At 43.2% G+C, this 23,333-nt stretch overlaps 3 protein-coding genes across 3 annotated transcripts; all 3 read left to right on the top strand.

Moving 5' to 3' along the window:
* Positions 1 to 2,723: 2,723 nt before the first annotated feature.
* On the top strand, positions 2,724 to 4,347 carry LOC118431567. Its single transcript, XM_035842809.1, has 4 exons — positions 2,724 to 2,807; positions 3,186 to 3,374; positions 3,722 to 3,879; positions 4,308 to 4,347. Exons 1-4 carry the CDS (start codon positions 2,745 to 2,747, stop codon positions 4,345 to 4,347), a joined length of 450 nt encoding a protein of 149 aa, XP_035698702.1. The 5' UTR covers positions 2,724 to 2,744.
* Positions 4,348 to 8,332: 3,985 nt separating this feature from the next.
* LOC118431566 lies at positions 8,333 to 11,758 on the top strand. Its single transcript, XM_035842808.1, has 6 exons — positions 8,333 to 8,338; positions 8,451 to 8,721; positions 9,228 to 9,403; positions 9,983 to 10,175; positions 10,836 to 11,012; positions 11,553 to 11,758. The coding sequence occupies exons 1-6, from the start codon at positions 8,333 to 8,335 to the stop codon at positions 11,756 to 11,758; spliced, it is 1,029 nt and encodes a 342-aa protein (XP_035698701.1).
* Positions 11,759 to 14,327: 2,569 nt separating this feature from the next.
* On the top strand, positions 14,328 to 18,449 carry LOC118431565. Its single transcript, XM_035842807.1, has 6 exons — positions 14,328 to 14,333; positions 14,383 to 14,619; positions 14,906 to 15,769; positions 16,145 to 16,314; positions 16,824 to 16,995; positions 17,486 to 18,449. The coding sequence occupies exons 1-6, from the start codon at positions 14,328 to 14,330 to the stop codon at positions 17,642 to 17,644; spliced, it is 1,608 nt and encodes a 535-aa protein (XP_035698700.1). The 3' UTR covers positions 17,645 to 18,449.
* Positions 18,450 to 23,333: the final 4,884 nt, after the last annotated feature.

Below are 23,333 nucleotides of genomic sequence, written 5' to 3'. Positions count from 1 at the left end.
ATTTGGTTTTGTTGAACTTTATGTATGACTTATGTTCAGGTTCTACCCACAGGGGGCTTTGAAAAACGCCATCAGGTGATATGCTTTCAGCCTGGTTAATAAAGATAAACAAACAGACAACTTTCCTGATATTTAATAGCTAGATTGCTACAGCTTCCGTTAGGACTGTGAGTCGTCGCAGTGTTTTAGTAGCCTTAAATCAGTGTGTCTTATAGATTACGAACATGGCTTAGTCATCTCCGTTGTAATCTCAGTAAAATTAGGAAAACATCTAAAGTGGCGGATGTATTTTTCTTCAGCAGAACGTCATGTATACCGCCCTGACTGACCGGATGGAGGTATTATGGAATGGTTACCATGACAACACAAGCGACATCGCCCGGTACGAAGTCGCTCTGCTGTCGGGTGGTGACTGCCAATCAGGCAGCGAAGAACGACGTACCGTTGAAGTCGATTTCGTGCCCGTCGCCGCCAATGAGTCTTCCTATATGTTTGTCGACATTGATGTGAAGGTAGTTACAATTTATGTCTGCGGCATTTGGGTATCAGTGAAAATATAGCTTAACGTAAGTACGTGAGGCATGTTTACGACATTTATCATATCTAAGACACCAAAAAGTGTCATATTTACTTACTTTGGCAATGGAAATGTATGGAGCAATGAAGGATCCATTACAGTCACTGTGCCAAGTGGACTGTAGGTCTTGATCAAACGGGTATATTTGCAATATCACTGCGTTCAAGCGTGCTACATTTGCCTGTCGCGGTATGATTGTTAATTTCGTAATAGATTCACTGGCTACTGAACAGAATGTGGCATGGGAATATGTGCTGTTTTCAATCCATGGAGGATTCGAATCTTTTTCTCTATCTCAGCCCGACACGACGTACTACGTGACCTTCCGCGCCATCAACCGAGCGGCCCTGGTGACGGAGTCCACCACCCCTCCCATCCTACTGGACCTGCGCGACCCTGTGGCAGGTGACGTCATGGACGGGGTCGACTTCCAAACCGACGCGACGCACCAGAGCTCCTTGTCGGAAATGAAAGGTGATTACAGTACATGCCTCATTGAGTCTCACAGAGACAAAACAGCCGTGTATTTTTGTATCTGTATCTGTACAGTATAACAGGCCTTCGACGTAACACACCGCATTTATTTTATTTTGTTGTAGATTAGTTTCTTCACTTCCTTACACTCAACGGAACTTCTTTTCAGTTCAACCACATGTCAAAGACGATCGCGAGTGAGTCAATTTTTTATAAAAGGCAAAGCATCTGCTGAATATGAGAACTTCTCTTTGATTACTTACTTCACCTCACCTTTCCATTGACCTTCTCTTTGATCAGCTAACTGTGTGTTGTTTTTTTCAGGTGTGATTATACACCTCCCCAACCCCGCGGGTGACCCCTGCCCCAAGACGAGCTATCCTATGGACGAAATGCACGACAGTTGGTCAGCTTTACAGACGACAGGGCTGTGGGGAGTGTCGGGGGAGAGACGGATTCTGTTTGACCCTGAGCAGGTATGCAGCTTACCTCAAAGTGTTTGAAACGCCATTTACAAATACATTTAACCTGTTATCATCTCATATGATCAAGAATATAAAGATTCTTCTAACATTATCTGGAAAAGGAATTCTATACAGCTCGTAACGGTGCTTATCCTTATGCGTATGTTTGCCTAGCTGTGAAATAGACGGGAAACATATTTCTACGAGTTTGCGAAGAAGAGAATCTATAGTTTTTACATATTGCCTGTTCTTACCAGCTATCTTTCGACGAAGACGAAGGCCTGTCAGTCCGCCTAACCCGTGATATTGAGTACGAGAGGATGATGTCAGGAGCCTACTCTACAGAGGTGGACGGCAGTAGAACGGGACAGTACGAGGTGAGAAAACCTGTACTAAAACGCTTACCTTTTTAACACAAGAAATTCACACAGTATGACAAGAAATTTTGTGGCACCTCTACACATGCAAATATATCATATACCATCTCTATCTTATATGGAGAACGAAACGTTACCAGTATCTGTCTTGTTTAGAAAAAAACGATGACATTGCATAATTTCACATCCTTTCTAGACAGATTATTCCAAATTTTTCTTGTCCATTCGTGATATTGAATTAATGACTGCCACAGATAGACATCATCGCTGCCAGTGGCGAGCTCCAGGCGGTCACCAGTGTTGTGTTCTGGGACGGACCGGAAGGCGTCGTCGGAGATCACGACGAAATGGGCCTTCACGACGAAATGGGCCTCGAAGAAGAAGAAGAAACACTTTCCCCCAGCAGCAGTGAAAACTGTAGTTTTTGCCAGCCAGGAAATAACAGTAAAGTGGATACTGTCAACGTTACAGCGACTAATGCAACTCATGTAACAAGTAAGTATCTAACAAAGACAACGAAATTTAGATCAAGTGATTATGCTATCCTTTGTGGTGAGGTCCTGGTGATAATAGTGTCCTAGCATGCTTCTATCCACGGCCATGCATTTTGGTGGATTGAAATCGAAACTCTCTAAACATATGACTTATGTTTAAATTGTCATGAACATTTTAGTATACATTTTTATCAACCATTTTCTAAAAAAATCTTCGTTCATCTAGGCGACTGTAACTACACCTGTACTAGCCCCACAAATGAACGTCAAAACTCGACTGAGGAACCGACGAGTACAAGTGGTGTCGTCGGAGATCACAACGAAACGATCTTTGAGCAAGATTTTATCTCCAGCAGCAATGAAAACTGCGGTTGTTGCCAACCAGAAGATACCGTTACCATTACAGCAGCTGATGTTACAGGTGAATATATATAACAATTTTAAAGACTTGGAGGCTACCCTTTAGAAGATACCGTTAACGTTACAGCAACTAATGTTACAGATGAATCGAACATATACCAATCTTGAAGACTAGGACGATACCTTTAATGTACTGAGGTTTAATGTAAATCTTGAACATGGGGTGTTCCTATTATACCTTCATCCATGTTAATAACTTAGATGAGCATTGAATTGACTCTAATTACAACATATGCCTAGCTGCCTAAGTGCCTGGGCCAGGAACATGTTCCTTGATCCTCTCCGTGAGTTTTCTCCATATACTACCTACACAAAAATCAGATCAGATCATATACGTTTTCACATTTTCTAAATAAAGAAAGAAAGCTTGTTTTTTTAGGCGGCTGTAACTGTAGCTGTACCAGCCCGACAAGTGAACCGCAAACTTCGACTGAAAAACCGACGAGCACGACTGAGTCCCCACCAGGGTGGACCATCGAGAAGGATGGTGCGGAAGGAGAAACCTCCGAGACGGAACCCAACTCAAACAGTTTTCCCTACGCTTCCTGTGGACTACAGATTCATTCGGGTAGCATACAACATTTTCAACTACCTATCATATGTTGTATCAGATAATGAATGACGCCCAAGAATTAGAGAGATCTGATCATATATATGGCATTTAGTGCATAAGGAAGATAACTAGACTATGCTCCCTAAAACTAAAACAATATAGTTGTCTTTTGTATACTAATTTCCAGGATACGTCTTACTTGTTTTGTTAGGCCACTGAGAGTTGATCTTGATTGGGTGTGGGCCTGGAGAAAGTTTTTATTTGTTAACTGCCTTGCGTATGAATAAAACGTTTAATCGTGAGGAATTACTCATAATTGGAGATTATTCGTCATTCTTAGTTTGTTTATCATTTGTTTTCAGGAACTGCCGACAGCCCCAGCTACGTTGGGCTGTGGTGCCGATTTGACAACGGGACAGAAGCAGAACAGGGAGAAACTGTGGAGCTGGACTTCGACCCGTCAGCTGCCTGGCACAAGTACACCTTACAGTTCATGGAGGAGAGGATTTTTGCAACCAAGGTTGGTCAATGGTTATCGAGAGTACATTCGTATAATTCACTGTGGTCTCCGCTATTTGGAAAAGGAAGAGCAACAGGCTATTTCAGATTGTCCCTGAAATAATTGACAGAGGGGGAGACAAAGAAATAGTTGTTATCAACAGTACTTAACTATAACACTACTGGCATAGTCTGCAACTGATCAATTGCAAACAATACCTTTGAGTTATAGTCAGTGCAATTGGCACTAAATAGGTCCCATCTGCATTCACTCACTCATCCTGGCTCTTAGGAGCGTAGCGCCTCGGCAGATAAGCCTTCAATTTGGTCTGCTCGCAGCAGCTAGCCAGACTGTGTCGATGATGAGTCCGACCTGATCAAGGTCTGCCTTCAGCTGGTCCATCGGCGTTGACTAAGAGATATTCATTCTTATCTCCCATACACCCCCAGGTGGACAGATCCGTGCGATTGTACATCGACGGCCAGTTAAAGGCAGTTCTGACCGGAATCCCCACCCTGGGCCGACAAGCAAAGCTGACTCTCAGCGCCTGGAACAAACAAGACAGGATTCCACAGTTAGTGGACCCGTTTGAACCACCAACGACGACTGCATCATTCCGTTCTGTCAGGTATATATCATCACGTTTTTGTTACTTTGACATGTGATGACGTACATTTTAACAAAGGAAAGCTTGTCAATGGCGAATTTTCCTGTCAGAATACCATATAAAGTTTAAACGATGCCAAACGTGACCAATCTTGTATTATTTATGAATTATTGGCTTTACTCATCAAGAACTCCTCGAATCATGATCTGTTCCCAGTCTCCCCCCAGACTCCACAAGCCTGTGCTTACACGGCCAGCCGTTCAGGAATGGTGACCACGCTGTGGTGCGGTTCGAGGCCGGGGTTGGTTCGGCTAAACTGCTGGACGATGTTGCACCGTTCAGAGAGGTTAGTCGCTCCTGCCTTTTTTAGGATTGACTAAAAGGATAAAAAAACACAGCACCGCACTTCATTCATTCTTCAGTCAGTAGAATGCTATCCTCTAGTTGTGCTGAAGAAGAGTGGCGTCCGGACGTAATCGATATCGATCCAGTTGTTAGATATCAGATAAGACTTATATATTTTTGTATATTGTTTACCTGGATGTCTAACCTTCAGAAATGTACTGTAAAGAACAGTCAAGATCACCGTACAATACTAGAAAGGCCGACATTTGCTTAAGAGCAAATACAGCATATTTCAGCCATACCCCTTCCCACGCAACATTGGACTGTTCCAAATCACCCCTGCGCAAAAATGGAACATCCTCTTAACAGTACATTATCCCCCAAAGTGGACTGGTATTGTGAATTGATTCCAGGTAAAGACAGAGCTTGCTTCTATTTTTCAGAAAATGACAATAATCACACCTTCCGTTCAGAAAATTTTCATCATGACTGAAAATTGTTGAATGACTTCATGTAATGTCATTAACAATTTTCAGTACGATAACTAGGTGTAAGTTTAAAAAAGTATAAGCTCCTTGTGATGTGGGTACATTTATTATTGCAGTGAACTTTTTTTATTCAAGTAGGACATACGATTTAATAATTATCAAGCAGGTGCAGGTACTGTAGGAGCGTTTGTTTTCTTCAAGCTGTAAAACTGTTAAACTGTTTTACTTTGTATGCAATCAGCCATCGAGCCTATTCTTATTTTAGTTTAACAACTCAGTCCTGCCAGACCCGGAAGATACGATTGAACCTTGTTCTAGGATTTATTTTCGTCTGTCTGGTCAGTCTGTTCATACCCTGGCGCTGAGAGTGTTTTATTGGGCTGAAACTCTGGCAGTTTAAAGTTACTTACAATTTAAATGTTCAAAGTTTATGTCAAACAACAACAGCACTAGGAACACATACATTTGCTCTGGAGAAAATACAGCAGTTTTCGCAAGTTCCAGTCCAGTGATAGAAATGTGGCCACTATAGACAGGTGGTCACTATAGAGAAAAATGCTGATCTATTGACTAGGAGCCATACGTTACACATTATTTCAGTACACTGATCATTAATCATATAAACATTGCACAGGTAAGCCAATTGTTTAGATGTACAATTAAGTTCAAATAATTCTGAAGAGAAATATTGATGAGAAAATAATCATTCTCGCCACTGTCTAACTTATAATTACGTATCAAAACTAAACGCAGATTTTCTAACTAACGCACCTTTCGCCGACTTTATCAAAGGACCGCCGGCTATCAATCAAACACGGCTGTTGATTACACTTAGAGTTTCAAACAGTCATGTGCTGTGTGCCAGTTGACAGCGAACTTCATGCTACGTGATGTTTTACATTGCTTGGACCTTCTTTCCTACAGCGGTGCTTCTACAAAATATTTAGACTGTAACACTGAGTCCCACATGTTTTATAGAATAGAATTTGATGCAGAACAGCGTTTTTTGCTGGGTATTTGTCTTGAAACATGTCCGCGGGAATATCAGCGAGGCGGCAACGTAGGGATATCAGACCATCAACAAAAGTCGCACGGCGGCTAACGGCGCAGCGAAGATACTAGCGCTATAAATAAGCGCTTCAACTAAGGATGGCAACCCGTACAATATTTTTGTATACTGTTGAGCTAAGTAAAGTTTGTTGTTTATGAGGTTTTAGTTGTCTTTGAAGCTTTGACCCGAAATATTTTAAAGTCAAACTGCTGAAGAGAAGTAAGTGACTGCTACGATTATCGTAGATATGGCCCTAAAAAACTGATAAAAGAAGCCTTCTCAATAGTCTAAAATGCAAGAGCTTCCGGGGGGGCTTCGCCCACCTGGGTCCCCCCCACAGTGGCCCTGCCCCTGGACCCCGCCAGGGACATTCGGCGGCCCCCGGACCCCTGTCTGACGCTTTGAAAAAATCCTGGCGAGAAGTCTGTACGGCCTGAGTCTTCAAGTTAACGTATTGTGTGGTCCCGCTTATGAATATTAATTAGCCTTCGCTTTCCTCTTCGCTGATTGGCTGAACCATTAATTGAATTAACTCTTCCTGCCGGCTAGACGCAGGTGCAGATGTCGGCTCTGTGGGGTGAACGTCCGAAAGGTCATGGCATGGAGAACGAAAGAAAACCAATTTCCCCTAAAAAAGTGCTGTAATTAAGCCTTTTACAGTACTTTATGCCAAAAATTTTACTTGGATCATTTTACCAACTATCTTATGCCTATCTATACCAAATGTTACTCATACCAGGGTACAGGGGTGCAAAATATACCGTTATAATATAAGACCGTCAACAACAGTCGCACGGAGCTAACAGCGCAGCGAAAATACCATCGCTAGCGTTTCAACTTCGGATAACAAGTTATAAGTACTGTTGAACCCAGTAACGTTAAAGTTTGTTTTTAGTTGCCTTTGGCGGTTTGACCTGAAATAGTGTTACGCTAAACTCCTGAAGAGAAGTTAAGTGACTGCTGCGATTATCATAGATATGCCCCTAAGAACTGATACAATATAAAGCCATCTGTATAGTCTAAAATGCGGGCCTTAGGCGGGCTTCGCTCCCCCTGGCGGGAACACTGCTATATACGGGATCATGAGGCCCCGCTTATGAATATTAATTAGCCTTTGGCCTCCTCTTCGCTGATTGGCTAGGTCTTTGATTCAATTAACTCTCCGGCTGACGCGCACAGGTGTGGCTCTGTGCGGGGTCACGGAAGGTCACGTCAGGAGGCCAAAAGAAAACAAATTTCCCCTCAGAAAAGTGCCAAAATTAATCATTTTAAAGTTGTTTATGTCAAAAATTTTACTTGAATCTTGTTACCAAGTATCTAATGCCTATCTAGACCAAATTTCAGGTCATTTAATTGTAATACCAGGGTACAGGAGCCAAAAGTGTCCTTTTTTGGTCAAAAATTGGCCAAAAATCGCAAAAATAAGCATTTTGTTGCACTGTACACCAAAAGTGTTATTGAATTTATATGAAGGGATTATTAAGGCACATCTGTGTCAAATTTCAGCTCATTCGGTTGCAATACCAAGGTACAGGAGCCAAAAGTGTCCTTTTTTGGTCAAAAATTGGTCAAAAAATCGCAAAAATAAGCATTTTGTTGTACTGTACACCAAAAGTGTTATTGAATATATATGGTGGCATTATCAAGGCACATCTCTGTCAAATTTCAGCTCATTTGGTTGTAATACCAGGGTACAGGGGCCAAAATATACAGTTTTGGTCTAAAATTGACCAAAAAATCTCAATAAAATCTTTTTAGAGGCAGATATGAAAAAACTGAGAAAAAACATCAAGGTATTGGCCCATTCTACCCCTGTGCCAAATTTCAGGTCATTCGGTCCAGGAACGGCGGAGATGAATCACTTTGAAGATTTGACAGGAGAAAGAAAGAAAGAAACATTACGAATACAATATATTTCACCATACTATGTATGGCTGAAATATAAATATTCACGACCACCAAGACGAAACAATAAAACCTGACATGTTGGCGACATTTGGTACAAACAGATGATTGCTTGTGGTGTTAAGCATAACGCGTTTTGAGTTATTTGTTCATTCCATCCCATTTCTGTATCACCAAGCCTGTGTCTCTCCACCAGGTTGCTAAGCCGTGTGTCCCGTGCTCTGCCCGATGTGATGTGCTCGGCTGCGACCCTGATTGTGACGCTGATGAGACGTACGTACACCAGGTCTTCCTCACGGGGCTGGACCTGTCTCCTGTACAGGACACCAACACTTCTGTACAGGTCGTACAGGACTCCAACACTTCTGTACAGGCTGTACAGGACTCCAACACTACCGTACAGGCCGCACAGAACACCAACACATCTATACAGGCTGTGTACTACCTCACTGTTAGGGCAGTGGCCGGTAAGTCATCTTTCAATGATATTTCAAACATTTCAAACTTATTCTGAAGTAGTTTGTCATTATACCATACATATACCAGTATTCTATTGAAGAACCAGTACTTTGTCTAAATGCTGAAGAAATAGTAAATATATTGTTACAGTTCTACTAAAGAACCAACTAGCCATGTTAGTAAGACATACTAATAAGATATACCTGAAAAGTGGAAAAACTTTCTGGCAGATCCGTAATATCAAGCTGGCGCGTTATGTCAAGACTACACAGTTTTTTTTTTCTTTATTGAAATACGTGTAAAAATACAAATAAACGGACGAGGACAAAGTGACGGCGGACTCAAGTTATCTTGTGTAGTTAGACTACACAGTTGTCATTAAAAACATCACATATATGATAGGACGGTACACATATGTCCACACGTTTTGCAACCAACAAAAGATTCACACTAAAAACGGGGAATAGAATTTTAGAAGCTGTAACTTACCCTCTGATATTTCTGTGATCACCAGGCTCTTGCAGAGCGGCCATCGCGTCATCCAATGGGATCTACATAGACGTGACGTCACCGGTCATAGAGAACCTGTTCCACGTTGATCTGCCCTGGTCACGTGACGAGCCCACCCGCTACCAGGGAGACAACAGCTCCATCGCTGTGTACTGGGAGGGTTACGACAAGGAGAGCGAGGTAAGATCAAAATTTTTGCTCTAGTCAGATCGCGTGGCGTAATCGGCAGCGCGTAGGGCTCAGACCCAAGAGGTCTCGAGTTCGAACCTTCCATGTCACCGATCGTGTGCCCTTGGGAAAGGCACTTAACACGACTTTCCCCACTTCGCTCAGGTAAAAATGAGTACCTAGCTTCGGCTAGGGACGTCCCTCGGATATGACGTTAAATGAAGATTGTGCCATAATAATCAATATAATAATCGTGGGCACTGAAAGAAATACCTTTCCGTACCATATCATACTATACGATTCTGTGTGAAGCTATACCATACAAATACCATATCAAACATAGTCATGAAAGGTAAAATTCACCAATCATGCATACTAGCTTCAAAGACAATTGTGTAATTTCTGCTCAATACTTCTCTTGGTAATACGGAGTCAGTCAATGAATTTTGTTTGATAAATTTTTGTTAATTTCAAAAGGACAAACTTTCTTATAGATTTTCCCATTGGTGTTCTCGCAGATGTAAAATGTTCTGTTCTGTTTCATACGGCTACAAATAAAACATTCATCTGTATTGCAACTGTCGTTTACAGGTAGTGGAGTGCCAATGGGCAATAGGTACAATCCCTGGAGAAACGGACATCCAAAACTTCACATCAGTTGGTCCAGATCAAAACTTAGTCTACAACGACGAGTTAGAGGGAAAACTCAGCAACAAGGGGACCTATTACGTCACTGTGAGACTTGTCAATGGTGCTGGTCTGGTCAGCGAGAGAACTACAAGTGGTCAGTATTGATTTCGATTACTTAAATATTTGTTTGCTAACGTATACTAATCGGTATGCTGATTTTGACATTATTCCCAACCTTTATTGGGTACTTTTACCAGCTAGGCTATTCATCTTAATGTATCTACCGTTTAGCACTTTCTTTCTTGATATTTTCTTGAAAGATTATACCCTTTCGTGCAAATTGTCCTAAGCACGGTGTGCATTTCCTTTCAACTTACGTTGGCCCATTCTTGAGAATAGGCCCGGAACCACCACATTCCTCGTGTCTGTTGTCATCCCTTGTGAGTCCCTTCCTCATGGCACCCATCTACCCAAAAGGGAATGGGCGGACCTGAACAGAGCCAGGTGCGGAGTAGGTAGGACCAGAGACAACCTACTGAAATGGGGACGGGTGAACTCAGCTGAGTGTCGTTGTGGCCACCCAACCCAAACCATGGAACACATTACGAAGGACTGTGTATTAGGCCCCAACATCTCCAACCAGGACCTACTAGAAGCTAACGAGAAGGCCGTGGCATGGCTGCAGTACTGGCACGGAACGCTATGATGATGTTGTCATCCCAGTTCATTTTCTACAGCTGACTCCCATGCAAAGCCTTGCATTAAAACAGAAACGTATTGGGATACTTAAGGATTTTCTACCCGCTTTGTACAGGAGTGACGGTACTACTCGACCCACCGGACACCAGCAGCAGTAACATTACCACACACTGTGAACAGGCAGTGGAGAAAAGTGCCACATTGAGAGACATAGACGTGGATCTGTGTGGAGACCAGGACAAGATTGACATTGCCTGGGCAAGGGTGGAGGACGATTCTATTGATAATTATGGTAAGGACGATTCGTTCAATAATTACGGCACGGTTTTATCTTGTACCCTCAACTACTTAGTTACCAATTTTCTGTGTTGAAAATAACAGTTCAACTTACAGAATTGAATGATGTCTACCAACACAGATGAACTTTCAAGTTCTTTACTTACGGCTAGAGCTCACAAGGAATCGTTAATAGCTGCTTTTATCCATAAATTGCTTCCCGTCACCCTTTGTAGCTGGCTCCAAGTTTGAAATATTCTAGAAGTCCTTCAGTCCTTAACAATGAGCATATTGTCAAAGAGCAAGTTTGTTGATAACTTTGATTCAGAATTGCGTTGTTGACTTGGAAAAACTCATCTGCAGAATAATTCAGCGATATGTCTTTTTGTGGTGGCAAATCCAGTGTAAGGTGGAAGCTATTTAATTGCACAGCCAATTTGCAAGTGGATTTCCTGCAATTATCCGGCGTGTGCCATAATGCGAAGTTGCCTTGTTGTACCAGTATTGCCTGTCACCAATTGTATTATTGATTTGCAGAGATACAATATTTTTGCAGAGTTCAGTGTGGGAACCTCAGAGGACAGCTCCAGTGACGTCATCCCCCAGACTCAGGTCGGGTATAACGAGTCGGGCTGGGTGCAGGTGAACAAGGGCGAGATGTCGTTTGGCAGGTCAAAGGTCAACATTTCGGACCTGCGCAGTCGTGCAGATGAGCCAACCGCCAAGACACACCGTACGTTCCATGTGGAACCTGGCAGGTAAACTGTCTTTTTTCTTCCTTTATTTCTTCCTTACAAAGTTAAATAAAGAAAGTGAAGTGAAATAGCACACTCATAGGGGATGTTCATAATGATATAAATGTTGATATCCTGTATCGCATGCTATTTGTGCCCCTTTTCAGGACCTTGTTCACAAAAGTGACTGCTTGCCATGCTGGTCACAAGTGTGCAGACGTCGCCGTGAAGAAACGGACAATATTGAGTAAGTGCAAAAATATACCGAAAAAAAATTCCACGACCTCATGTAACTTGACTTTGTCCGTCTTCAATGTTTGGAATAAATGGTTCCCATTTACATTACCAACAGTCTCATCATCATTATACATACGGTTTACACCGATGAGGTACAATACACAAAGTTTCTCCAGCCCAACAGTCTATACCTTCAAAATGTCTTGTACACTTTGTAACGCTTTAGGAGCCCAGGACAAGTTGCTGACTTTCAAGAATGACTCTACTGATGACATAGAATTGGTAGATGGAGACGATGCTAAGAACACGTCCATCATCATAACAAATGCCAAAGGTAATATTTCCTTCATTTAACCTAAGTCTTAATATTTTAATCCAGTTTGTTTATTTGTCTATTTGAATTAATCACAAAGTGATGGGGAGGGCAAAACAGCCAATTCCGTCACATATACAAACATACAGTTACGTCCTAATCGTTGAACTAATAAGTATTTTTCATAAGTGTCTTCTGTACTCTTAAATCTTACACCAGGGTGTTAGATAATTTCCAAAGTAAAAGACCGAAACGATTCTTCATTTGCTTTTATTAATAAAGCTTTAGCCAAACTTGATGAGAGTTTGGTTTTTGGTGCACACATTTGTATACAATTCCTGTCCCTTTCCTAAGACTGTTTTGTTTCAGACCAAGACACCGGTGTGGTTAAGCCTGGAGCTGTCGCAGCCGGTGTCCTGTCTGACCAGGATGTTTCTATGACGTACACTTCCGGTAAACCTTACATCTCCAACCCTGCCTTCACCATGCACCAGACGGACAGGTTCCTCAAAAACAGGTACAGTTGAGTAGTTGGCAAGGTGTAAGCACCAGTTACAGTTGTGTGTGGACGGGGACAGGTATGATTGTGTGTGGATAGTGTTCAGCACCAAGGACAGGTATGCTTGCATACGTGTGGATGGTGTTTAGAACCAAAGACAGGTATTTTTGTCTGTGGCTGAATGTTGTTGTTATCTGTGTGTTGATGGTGATCATCACCAGGAAAAGATATGTCTGTGGGTTAATGGTATTCAGCACCAAGGGCAGGTATGTTAACCTGTGTGGATGGTGTTCAGGACCAAGTACAGATGTGTTTACTTGTGTGTGAATGGTTTTGAGCATCAGGGACATGTATGTTTGTGTGTGTGTGCGCGCGCGCGCGCGTGTGTGTGTGTATATGGACTGTATTCAGCACCAAGGACAGGTGTATTTTCTGTATGTGGATGGTGTTCCGCATCAAGGACATGTATACTTATCTGTATGTGGATGGCGTTCATTACCAAGGACAGGTATTGTTTGACTGCCTGTATGTGTGTGGATTGTGTTCAGCACCATGGGCCGGCATAGTTTACTACATGGATGTCATTCCGTGTCAAGGACACATCCTGTTATTAACATTTGCTGATCATGAGATGACAATGCAAAAATAGACTAATGGAATGTACTAATATCTACCACTCAGAGTTCGTCGAGAGTACAGCAAATCGTTCTTCGTGGCGACAATCGGAGGGGACGAGGTCAATGCAGCATTAGCAATCACAGCACAATTCAATCACTCAGCACTTTTGAAAGAGGAAATACCAAGATTGGTGTTCTGGAGACCAGGTAAGTGCCTACCAATGAATCGGGTAAGATGATGGCAAGGCCATTTTCAAAGTGGACTTGTAGCATATTTTGAAACATGCAAGAATCAATATGTAATTTTTGATAAAAAGCTTAACGGCAAAATTAAAAGGCTTTGTTGTATGTAGAATGTCCCATATTTTTACCTCGACGTTCTAAAACTCCCTGCTTTATGTAGAGGGCCAGTTCAGATGTCTACAATCAATTTCGTTTTGTTTGGAAAATTCTTTCGTACAATTGGTGTATATGATTTCTGTGTGATGTGTTCCCACATAAATGCATTCATTGTGTAGTACGTCATATATCTGTAACATAGTGCTTGAAAGAATAGCATTTTTTCTGCGATTGCAGATACTAATCAAGGTCAATTTCCACCTACTGTTTTCCACCTACTGTTTTTGCAGATTTTGAAATATGGAAGGATGTCCATGGCACCTGTACACACACCACTAAAGCTGTGGATTACAACTGGTACATGGGAATGTTCACTGTCAAGGTAAGCAATTTGTGACAGTATTGCGAAACTTCAGTACTTTTAATTGACTGCTAGAAGTAAAAAAAAAATTCCGCCAACAAAGCTATAACCGTGTATCACATCTTGTCTTCTCCGTAATTTGGTACAAACTTCCAAATTATTTCGAACAGATTGCTGCGGTTCCATAAAAATGCCAACAAAACCGTAGCAGACTCAGCTTAATGTGTAAGAATGCATGCCTTTAGTTTATAGCTTAAATGTTACTAAGTTTTTTTTTTTTCGTCAGCTCTGCTCCACCACAGCGGCAAGCACCCATCGCAGCCGCCGGAGCGAGCAGCGATACTTCTCGGGCACGGCACAGTTCTCTGTCGTCATCATTAACGGAACCTTCCAGAACGGACCACCCGTGCTGCTGTCCCCACTGCGCATGTCCATGGGAGAGGATGAGGGAACTCTGACGGCTCAGCTCGTCGCTAAGGACCCGGAGGATGATGATTTGGTCTTTCGGCTGAACGAGCAACAGGTAGATCCTCTATTATTCAAATAATTATTTTGTTCCACATAATCTTCACCTGTTTTGCTTCTATCTTATTTCATTTTTAATTTTTTGCTTTTACATCGGCCGGCTCCTATATCCTTTAAAAACCTAGTAGAGTGTATTTCTGCAATTAGATTTGAAGAAGACAGCATGGCTAACTGATTGTTGAACAAAGATGTGCACATACAGTACTGTCTTCGACGTTTGATGTGTATGAGTATACTAGCATGTGCAAACGTGAATCAATACATTTAAACTTATTCTATTTCAGCATGATACTGGTGACATGGTTTACTTGGACGAACGCGGCACGCTGCGCTACAAACCAGCCCTGGACTTCTCAGGCTCCAGAGAAATCCCTATCACCATCTCCGAGTCACGTGACGACGGTAATCCTCTACTCTCCACCTCCCTGACGATCGTCATAGATGTCAGAGACGAAAACGACACTCCGCAGCCGTTTGTGGTCCACGAGGGAGAAGAAAAGCTGCAGGGTTCGGGGATCCTCCACCTGACGGTGGAAGAAAACCATCCTGAAAACGTGGACTTCGAGGAACTGAAGTTCATGGTAGGAGCGTATGACGTTGATGCTGAAGATGCTGTGACGCTGCGCATCCAGTCACCTTCCAACGGAAAAATTGAAGTCAGTAAGCACCTTAAGAATGTCACATTCAAAGAACCGAACTGTTCGATGTCTGTAGAAGCGAAGAGAAAAGAGTGGGCAGATGCCTTCAAGAAGTCTTGGGCGGGTCCTGCGATCCCCTACCCGTGTGGCATAGTACTCCCACACCCACCGGATCTCCTGAACTGGGTTCTTGCTGCTGTGACCTACATTCCAGACCAGCACTTCTTCGGAGAGGATACGGTGAAGTTCTACGCTGGAGATGCGTCTGGAGCGAGATCCAAGCTTGTGACAGTGGTCATACAAGTCCGTCAGAAACCTTGCCTGAACGGAGGGAGGTGCGTCGGACCTGAAAGCGATCCTGATTGTCAACACCAGTCGCGCAGTGACGGTTTCCACGACTTCACGTGTAACTGCCCGGTGGGGTTCGAGGGGAGACACTGCGAGATCAACCCTAACGACTGCATGCGCATGCTCGACCCGTGTCCGAAGAACTACACCTGCATCGACCAGGTAATAGAATAGAAGATGAATAGCATTTTGTAGTAGAAAGTAGATTACACAACAAAGAGAGAGATGAACTTTATAGACAAACAAAACCTATAGAACCTATATGTTTCCCTACTTCAGACACCTAAGTAACAGGCACACATTCATATTCCTAATGAATGTAGACAAACATTTGATTGTTAAACATACCTGTTCCTGCATTTTCAGTATCACAAAGAAGCGAAAATTCGAACTTACGTAGTAGAATATGTTTCTTGTGTTGGTTGACATTACATGTATTTCATGTATCTGTCAACTATTATTTTGTTGTTACTTAACCCAGTGGGTATATATCAGTCTATAAAACACAATAAAGGTCTTCATTCATTCATTGACCAGGTGAACGGTTACGTCTGCCACTGTGAGCCCGGCTGGCCCTGTAACGGCCTGACACTAGGAGAGATCGTGGGGATCACTGCCGGCTGTCTCGTTGCTCTGATCATCCTCATCGTCATATTGAAGCTGTTGATCCAGAAGCATAAGGGAACATTCAAAGTCCGTCAGAGCCCGTAAGTACATCCACCTTATCTTCACTGGGAAAACCTTAGCACAACTTAGGTTACTTGTACCACATGGGCCAACAGATGAGGAGGATAGTATCTAACTTGGTCCCTTGGTCACTAACGATACTTTGAATTTCGAATCCGTTGGTCATGAGTCTGCTAAATGATGAAGTGGCATATCAGTTATATTCAATCTTGTAGCTAGCCCTTCTGGTATGGACCGATCCCGGAGCCCCGCCCCCTGTTCAATCATGGTTCTATTTCGAACACCTCCGTCAAAAATAGCCATTTCTATCCCACTGGGGCTGTTTTTGACGGATGTGTTCGACATAGAATAGGGGGTTCTATTTGTTCGATATGGCGTTCGACAGGATCGGTCCATTACCGTTTTGTGTAAGCTATTCTAATGATGAGCCTGTTTCTCATCATCTAAACTGTGTTGATTGAAGCATTTAATCCACTATTACCTGACAAAAGGCCGACGTTTTAATTCTTCAAAATTCCGTAAACTTTAGGGAAGAAAGCCAGGTTGAACTTGAACAATTGGCGAAGCCTGAGGGTCAAGCTTTGCCTGCATTTGATAACCCAGCCTACGAACCCACCAACGCCGCCGACGGAACGACGAACTTCAGCAACGCGAAGACGGTCTGGGATGACGAGGTGATGGAGGTGGAGTTCCGTCACGAGGTACGCACGTGTAAGGTATTGCCAGTCACGTGGCTATGACGTTATTTAGTACTCGCCATATTGGAGGGTTAAAGGCGCGCGCGAAGTACTTATATGGAGAATGATTTCTAAGACAGAATATGTCGAAAAGGAATTCTTAGTTATATATTAGAACCCCCTTGGTACTGTACAACGTAGTTGACTTGGTATTTTCTTTACATTTAAACATGTGTGCACAGATTCTTAAAGTTACGTATTTGGGCCATTGCAAAGTACAGTTGACTTCTTTTGCACCGTAGTTGTCCCGCAGTAAGATAGCTGGGGCCGCAGAACTGCCGGTTATAACTTCCATGTAGTCTGTCACACAGACCGGTTCTAAACGGGAACAATGCGGCTCCCGATGTCGTAATGAGGGATGACTGCGGTATGAAAAATGTCGGTTATCTGAGGAATGAATCCACTCTATAATTTACTTATTTTGGACATTGTTCATTTTATCCTTGCGCCCCAGGAACTCGACGAGGCAGCACCGATAGCGAATTCGGAGAAGATGGAGCCAGAACAGCTGCTTCCTCCAGCGGTTACAGGAAAAACTGCACCAGATGACTCTGAAGATTTCGGGAATTTTTTCAACCTGCCGGGAAGTGCCACGTCTGAGACAGACCGCTGAACGACTTTTTGATTACCTTGTGAAATGACTAAAGATATTTGGATTTTGTGCCGTTTACTCAAGGCTTTATTTATCCATTTGTTTGGTTTAGCTATTCAGCACGTTCAGCCAGGGCTGCCCAACTGGAATGTGGCTATTACATAAGGCTAGCCCTGCTGACAGAGACCAAGACAGTACAAATGGCATTTGTATTGTGTCACAGTTAGATTGATTCAATGATTATTTTGCCAAAGAGGTGTACAAGAATGTTTTAGTAGAGTAGACGTCATGTATAGCATTGTCTTCATTTCCCTGCTTGCAAATCACAATCAGAGCCTGATTGAAGATGTTTGAGAATGTTTGTATGGTACAGTCAAACCTGGTCAGGCAGCTGCAGTCCCGTCCATTTTTACATACAAAAAACCCCGGGCCGGCCAACCACCTGGTACGTATAAGCAACCAGCTCCAATTAAAAGTCACATCAAAGCAGTCTCGTCCATTCTAACATACTTAACCCAACCCTGTACATTTTCTTTAAAAAAACTTTTTTTCAGTCCTCTGTGTGGCTCGATTGTGAATCCAAGTTTGACTGTATAGATTGGTATTTTACTCGAGAAATCATACATTGTATCGCAGAACTTCTTAGCTGAAATTGTGTACGGAGCTCGTACTATGGTTTTCTTATACTATACTTACACTGATCTGTAATTCAAGTGCCAGTTCATAGTATTGTAAATTCAGCCGTAAGTCCAATAGTAACTTAACGAGCCTCGAGCTCCATACGTTACAATGAACGAAGACGTTGTAGTTAAAGTTATACCCTGCTATAAAGTGGTGTATCGGACCATGAATAAATTGAGTGTGCAAGCGCTTCTTACTTTTCCTTCTTGTCAGTTGTAAAAGTTGTACCCATGATACTAATAACTCCAAGAGAATCTGCTTGAGGATTAGGTACTCCCGTCCTACCAGACTACCAAAGAGTCCTACCTACCGTCCTACCAGTTGATTGCGGTCAACTAACGCCGACATGTAAATTATTCAATCACAAAGCCTGTAAATTAAAAAAAAATAGTATGGAAACATTACACAGGATTCAACTTACCACATGGACACTGCTTGACCTGAAGTACCCTGACACGTTCCCATAATAATTAACCCACTTCCCACGCACCTCTGTACCTGCGCTATCCAATAGCATTTATTGCCAGTTGACCTTCGAACTGCAATCATCACGTGACAGTGGGGTGACTCGACGCGGAACTTGGCAAAGTCTCTTCTGCAAGAGAAAAAAGGGTATTTTTTTCAATCTCTACAGTGAACTATAATTTCTCTGCTGAACAGAGTCCTGAAGATGTCGTGCACATGCAATATTAGTTTCAGAACAGAAACTTTTGGTCCTCCTGCCTGGCTCTATATCATTTGTAGTTATATTCCAAGCAGACATCATTCAGGGCTCGAAATGCCACCTGCATATGAAGGTCAGTGCAGGTAAAATTGGAGCTGTGCATGTATTTCTGGTGTCTACCTGCACCTAGCCTGTACTGGTTCATATACTGGGCTTTGTACATAAATGATGTAGGTGTATATGGATTGTTATTAGCAGCATTAACTGTTACTACCTACAAAGTATAAAAGAAAAAATAGCAATGGTTCCTGAATAATTTTAGTATGATCCATACTTCCTAAAATCAGTGTGGTGCAAGTAAAATTCGTCTGGTGCAGGTAATTCTCAATGTTACCTGCATCAGTGCAGGTATGCAGAAAAAAGTATATTAAGCCCTGTCATTATACACTACATGTTTGAATGTCACGTCAAGTGGACAGCACATTTAGCTTCGCTCCAAGTTGTCATTTCCTTCCAGGCTTCTGGAAGGGCCTGGAACTGCGATGATCTAGTCTGTGTGGAGTTGGGCCAGTGCATTTTAAGTTGGGGATCTGCTGTCTTGATTACTCTTCAGAACATTGTAGTGCTTCTTTAAACATTAGTTACGGTCGACCCGAGCTAGCAAAACTCCCGGATCCGCCCCCTAGAACGCCTCGTCCATATCGATTGATCATGATCAAAGTACATACCAACGTTTAACGGGGGTACGACGTTCAGAAGGGCATTTGCAACACTGAGTATTGGCACAATGGAGAATGGACTATTCAAGTATAGGTTATTGTTTTCCCTCTGAAAACAAATTACTTCTCAAACATTTCTTTCATTCATTCATTCAAGGTTAAGAGTATTGAGAGACTTTCTTAACAATCGACTAACAAAGATCAATTACTATTAACCATACAATATATATAATTTTAAAACATGAATGTCGTTTTGACAGCATCCTAGCTCCTAGCATGGCTGAAGAAGCAGCAGGTGCAGTTCAGGCGACAGAGGGTGCTGCAGGTGCAGTTGTAGGCGCGGTCCGCCAAGTGGCTCAAGCGGCACCTGTAATTGACTTCTCTGCAAACGGTTTCTGGGGCGGTGTAACCCTAAAGATCACCGACTCGCGCATCGCAGCCGGTTTGGTAGCCGGGGCCTCGGCTGTCAGTTTAGCCACCTTACTGTACCTCTTCTACCGAGACAACAGGGATGATGCGGATGACGCCATTCGAGACGTGATAGAACGGCGCAGAAGGCGCAGAAGGCGCGCACGGCGGGATGGAGGGGAACCGCAGCTGGATCCCGAAGTCGTGGCCATCGAAGAGGGTTCGCTCTACGTGCACGTCGGCTTCCGTAGCGAGGACGGCTACGACTTCTTCAGCACGCTGTACGACCAAGAGTACATCCAGACGCGTCTGAAGGAAGAGTTCAATACGCTGGGGTTCCCGGGTGAGATCAGGGTGAGCCTGGAGAGGAGCCAGGTGCCGGGGCGGGAGGAGGAGGAGGAGGAACGGGCGGGGAGGGTGGACCCGGGGGTGGCACAGATGTTCAGGAGGATGAGGATCCAAGATGTCGTGAGTAGCAAATCATATGTTTTTACTTTGTGACTGGAGGGTAACCTTCGTCGACAAAGTATTGTGAATTGTTTTTTCAGTGAGCGTTCGCACCTATATCTCTATTTGCCGCATTCGTATGTGGTTTGGCACGTCGCCTGTACACCGGTGTGAAATGATGCACGTACCTTTCTTTTGGCCGTAGCTGTTGTTATAATCGATGTAATAATTTCAGAAATCCCCCCTATATCTTCCGTATTGTGGAACAGGCAATGTTGTTTCGACGTTTGGTAACTAGCTTATCTCCAAGCAGATACGGTGAGTTATGTGAACAGATGTCGCACCTATATCTCTAGACTCTACGTTATCCATCGGTGTTTCGGCCATTGGTAAAACGGTTATCCCCAAGCTCTCGCCAGTTGGTTCACTGCACAAGCTGACACCATAGAGCATCTGTCTGGGGTGATACATGTACGTGTGGTACCAAGGGTATTTTGAACGCTTTTTTGCGGTGAGCGTACGCACCTATATCGTTTCTTTTGCCGCATTCGTATGTGGCTTTGCACGTCGCCAGTACTCCGGTGTGAAATGATGCACGTTCGTTTCTCTTCGCCGTAGCTGTTATAATCGATGCAATGATATCGGAATTCACACCTATATTTGCGATATTTTTTAACTGGCATTGGTGTTTCGGCCGTTGGTAATACGGTTATCCCGAAGCAGATAGGGTTACTAAGGTCATCTGTCTCGCCAGTTGGTTCAGTGAGCCGTGAACAGATGTCGTTTTCTCCTGGTACAGCTGACAACGTGGATAATCTGTCTGGGGCTTAACCTACAACATGTAGAAACCAAAATTAAGTCACAAAGTTTGTTACCTACGGTCACTTATTCTATTATTTCAATCCTTTTTTTACTATTCCCATCTCAGATCTACTAGAATTTATCTTTATTATCATTAATCAATTTCAAATAATGTGAAAGATGACTTATCTTCTTTCCTCTGTGTAATCGGAATTTTTTTTCAAAAGCTCACGACAAAAATAACAAAACATGACAAAATCCGGCGAGATTTATGACTTCATTTTTTATTTGTCTGTAGAGTGTCCATCCCACCACACTCCTGACTGAAAGTGAGTCTGGCATCGAGACCGCCTCCGTGTCCGCTCAGTCCGGAGTGTCGTCAGAAGACGTACCCGAGGGGCCTCTCAGAGAGTGGCGTCTCCGTCTGCAGGAGTACGGGGATTCCCCTACAGCACAGCGTCTCATCCAGGCCTGCAGAACCATGGAGAGGGGAGCCGAGATGCTGACCAGTACTAGCAGTGAGTACACAGATGTAACAGGACTTGTATTGCTGGCGGAGGGGATCATCATGTGGGAAGTAGTCTTTCCTGAAGATTGCAATCATTTCCTTTACCATCCTGATAGTCTCCGACTGGACAAGGATCAGATGAACAGCCTAATAACCACCCAGCTGAAGCACAACCCGGGCGACAGTTCCTGCCTGTTCCTACAGGGGGCGCTGCTACCTTGGGGAGACAACCGTGTTGAACGTCTACGTCAGACCGTGAGCACCATCCTACAGAACGGCGAGGCAGACCCGCTCCACCCGTACCTCCATCACATCTGCTGCATGCTGGCAGTTTCCATATGGGACACCACCGACCAGCCTGGCCCTGCCCTTGCTGCCTTCGCCACAGCGCTGATGTACAAGTCTGAACACCCTTACACCTTGTTCTGGACCGCCCTGTGTTCCATGGATGTGTCGAGGTCAGACGCCATTCAGCAGTTCCACCATTACCTGCGTGCAGCGCCTCCTTGCGACCTGTATGTGCCAGATGCTCATTACTACCTAACCATCCTCAACAGTTTGCAACAGCCGGTGGATCGGGAAAAGGTGGAAACTCACTACAGGAGGGGACAGGAGGCCGAAAGGAACAGGCTACCTGTGTTCAGTTTGTCAGAGTCGGTTAACGATGACGCGAAGAAGGCTTACGACAAAGTAATTGGCACGAGTACGTAATCATAAATTCAGTTGATTAATTATAGGGAGAAAATTACCAGGAAATATCCAAATAACCGTGGCGATTAAGCATCATCGCTCTTATCGTTGCCTCCTTCATAACTTAGGAAACAACAAGGGTTACATGTCCTCTGACTATTCTAGCAATTCTCGAGCAAGAACATTCAACAGCTATTTTGTGAAACTTGTTTTTGTAAAGGTTTTACATGAACATGGGACAATGGTGCAGAGAATGTTGCTAAGGCCATAGGGCGCTTAGTTGAGACCACCGTATTTAATATAAAGAGATTATCCATGCCAGCGTAACAATGCTTTTAATTATCGCAAGCTTATCGATAAGGACTTCTTGCCATTTAAAAAAATGATAATTGAAGATTAGTGTCATTCACTTGTGACTGAATTCAGTGGTTCTCTTCTAAAAAGGATAGCAATATATGTTTTGATAACGTAGATGATATGCCTTGTAATGGTTTAGTTGTAACACTTGTATGAGATGATATCATGTGAGATATCAAACCAGAAACAGAACCCGTTTGCAAATGTTTAGGAATATTTGTGTTGTATACGTATGCCATTTCCAGAAACTCTGCAGAATGTTTGATAGTAATTAAACTAGGGATTTTCAAACATTACACAAGATACAAGTACATCCTGCTGTCACGGTGGTGTTTCAGACCATGTATCAAAATCTGAATAAATCCCGCTTGTTTTGGTGTGTAAGCCTGAGCTTACGTTTCTTCTAGTTCGAACTAATCTTTCTTCCCCATCATA

This window comes from Branchiostoma floridae, chromosome 15, assembly GCF_000003815.2.
Source record: "Branchiostoma floridae strain S238N-H82 chromosome 15, Bfl_VNyyK, whole genome shotgun sequence".
Taxonomy (NCBI): domain Eukaryota; kingdom Metazoa; phylum Chordata; class Leptocardii; order Amphioxiformes; family Branchiostomatidae; genus Branchiostoma; species Branchiostoma floridae.
This window is presented reverse-complemented; position numbering and strand designations above follow the sequence as displayed.

Coding starts and splice junctions, on each gene's coding strand:
- LOC118431567 (XM_035842809.1), top strand. CDS start 2,745: ATGAAAACTGCGGTTGTTGCCAACCAGAAGATACCGTTACCATTACAG. Junction 2,808..3,185: donor TACAGCAGCTGATGTTACAG/GTGAATATATAT, acceptor TTGTTTTTTTAG/GCGGCTGTAACTGTAGCTGT. Junction 3,880..4,307: donor AGAGGATTTTTGCAACCAAG/GTTGGTCAATGG, acceptor ATACACCCCCAG/GTGGACAGATCCGTGCGATT.
- LOC118431566 (XM_035842808.1), top strand. Junction 8,722..9,227: donor CACTGTTAGGGCAGTGGCCG/GTAAGTCATCTT, acceptor TGTGATCACCAG/GCTCTTGCAGAGCGGCCATC. Junction 9,404..9,982: donor GTTACGACAAGGAGAGCGAG/GTAAGATCAAAA, acceptor TGTCGTTTACAG/GTAGTGGAGTGCCAATGGGC.
- LOC118431565 (XM_035842807.1), top strand. Junction 15,770..16,144: donor ACTACACCTGCATCGACCAG/GTAATAGAATAG, acceptor TTCATTGACCAG/GTGAACGGTTACGTCTGCCA. Junction 16,996..17,485: donor AGGTGGAGTTCCGTCACGAG/GTACGCACGTGT, acceptor CTTGCGCCCCAG/GAACTCGACGAGGCAGCACC.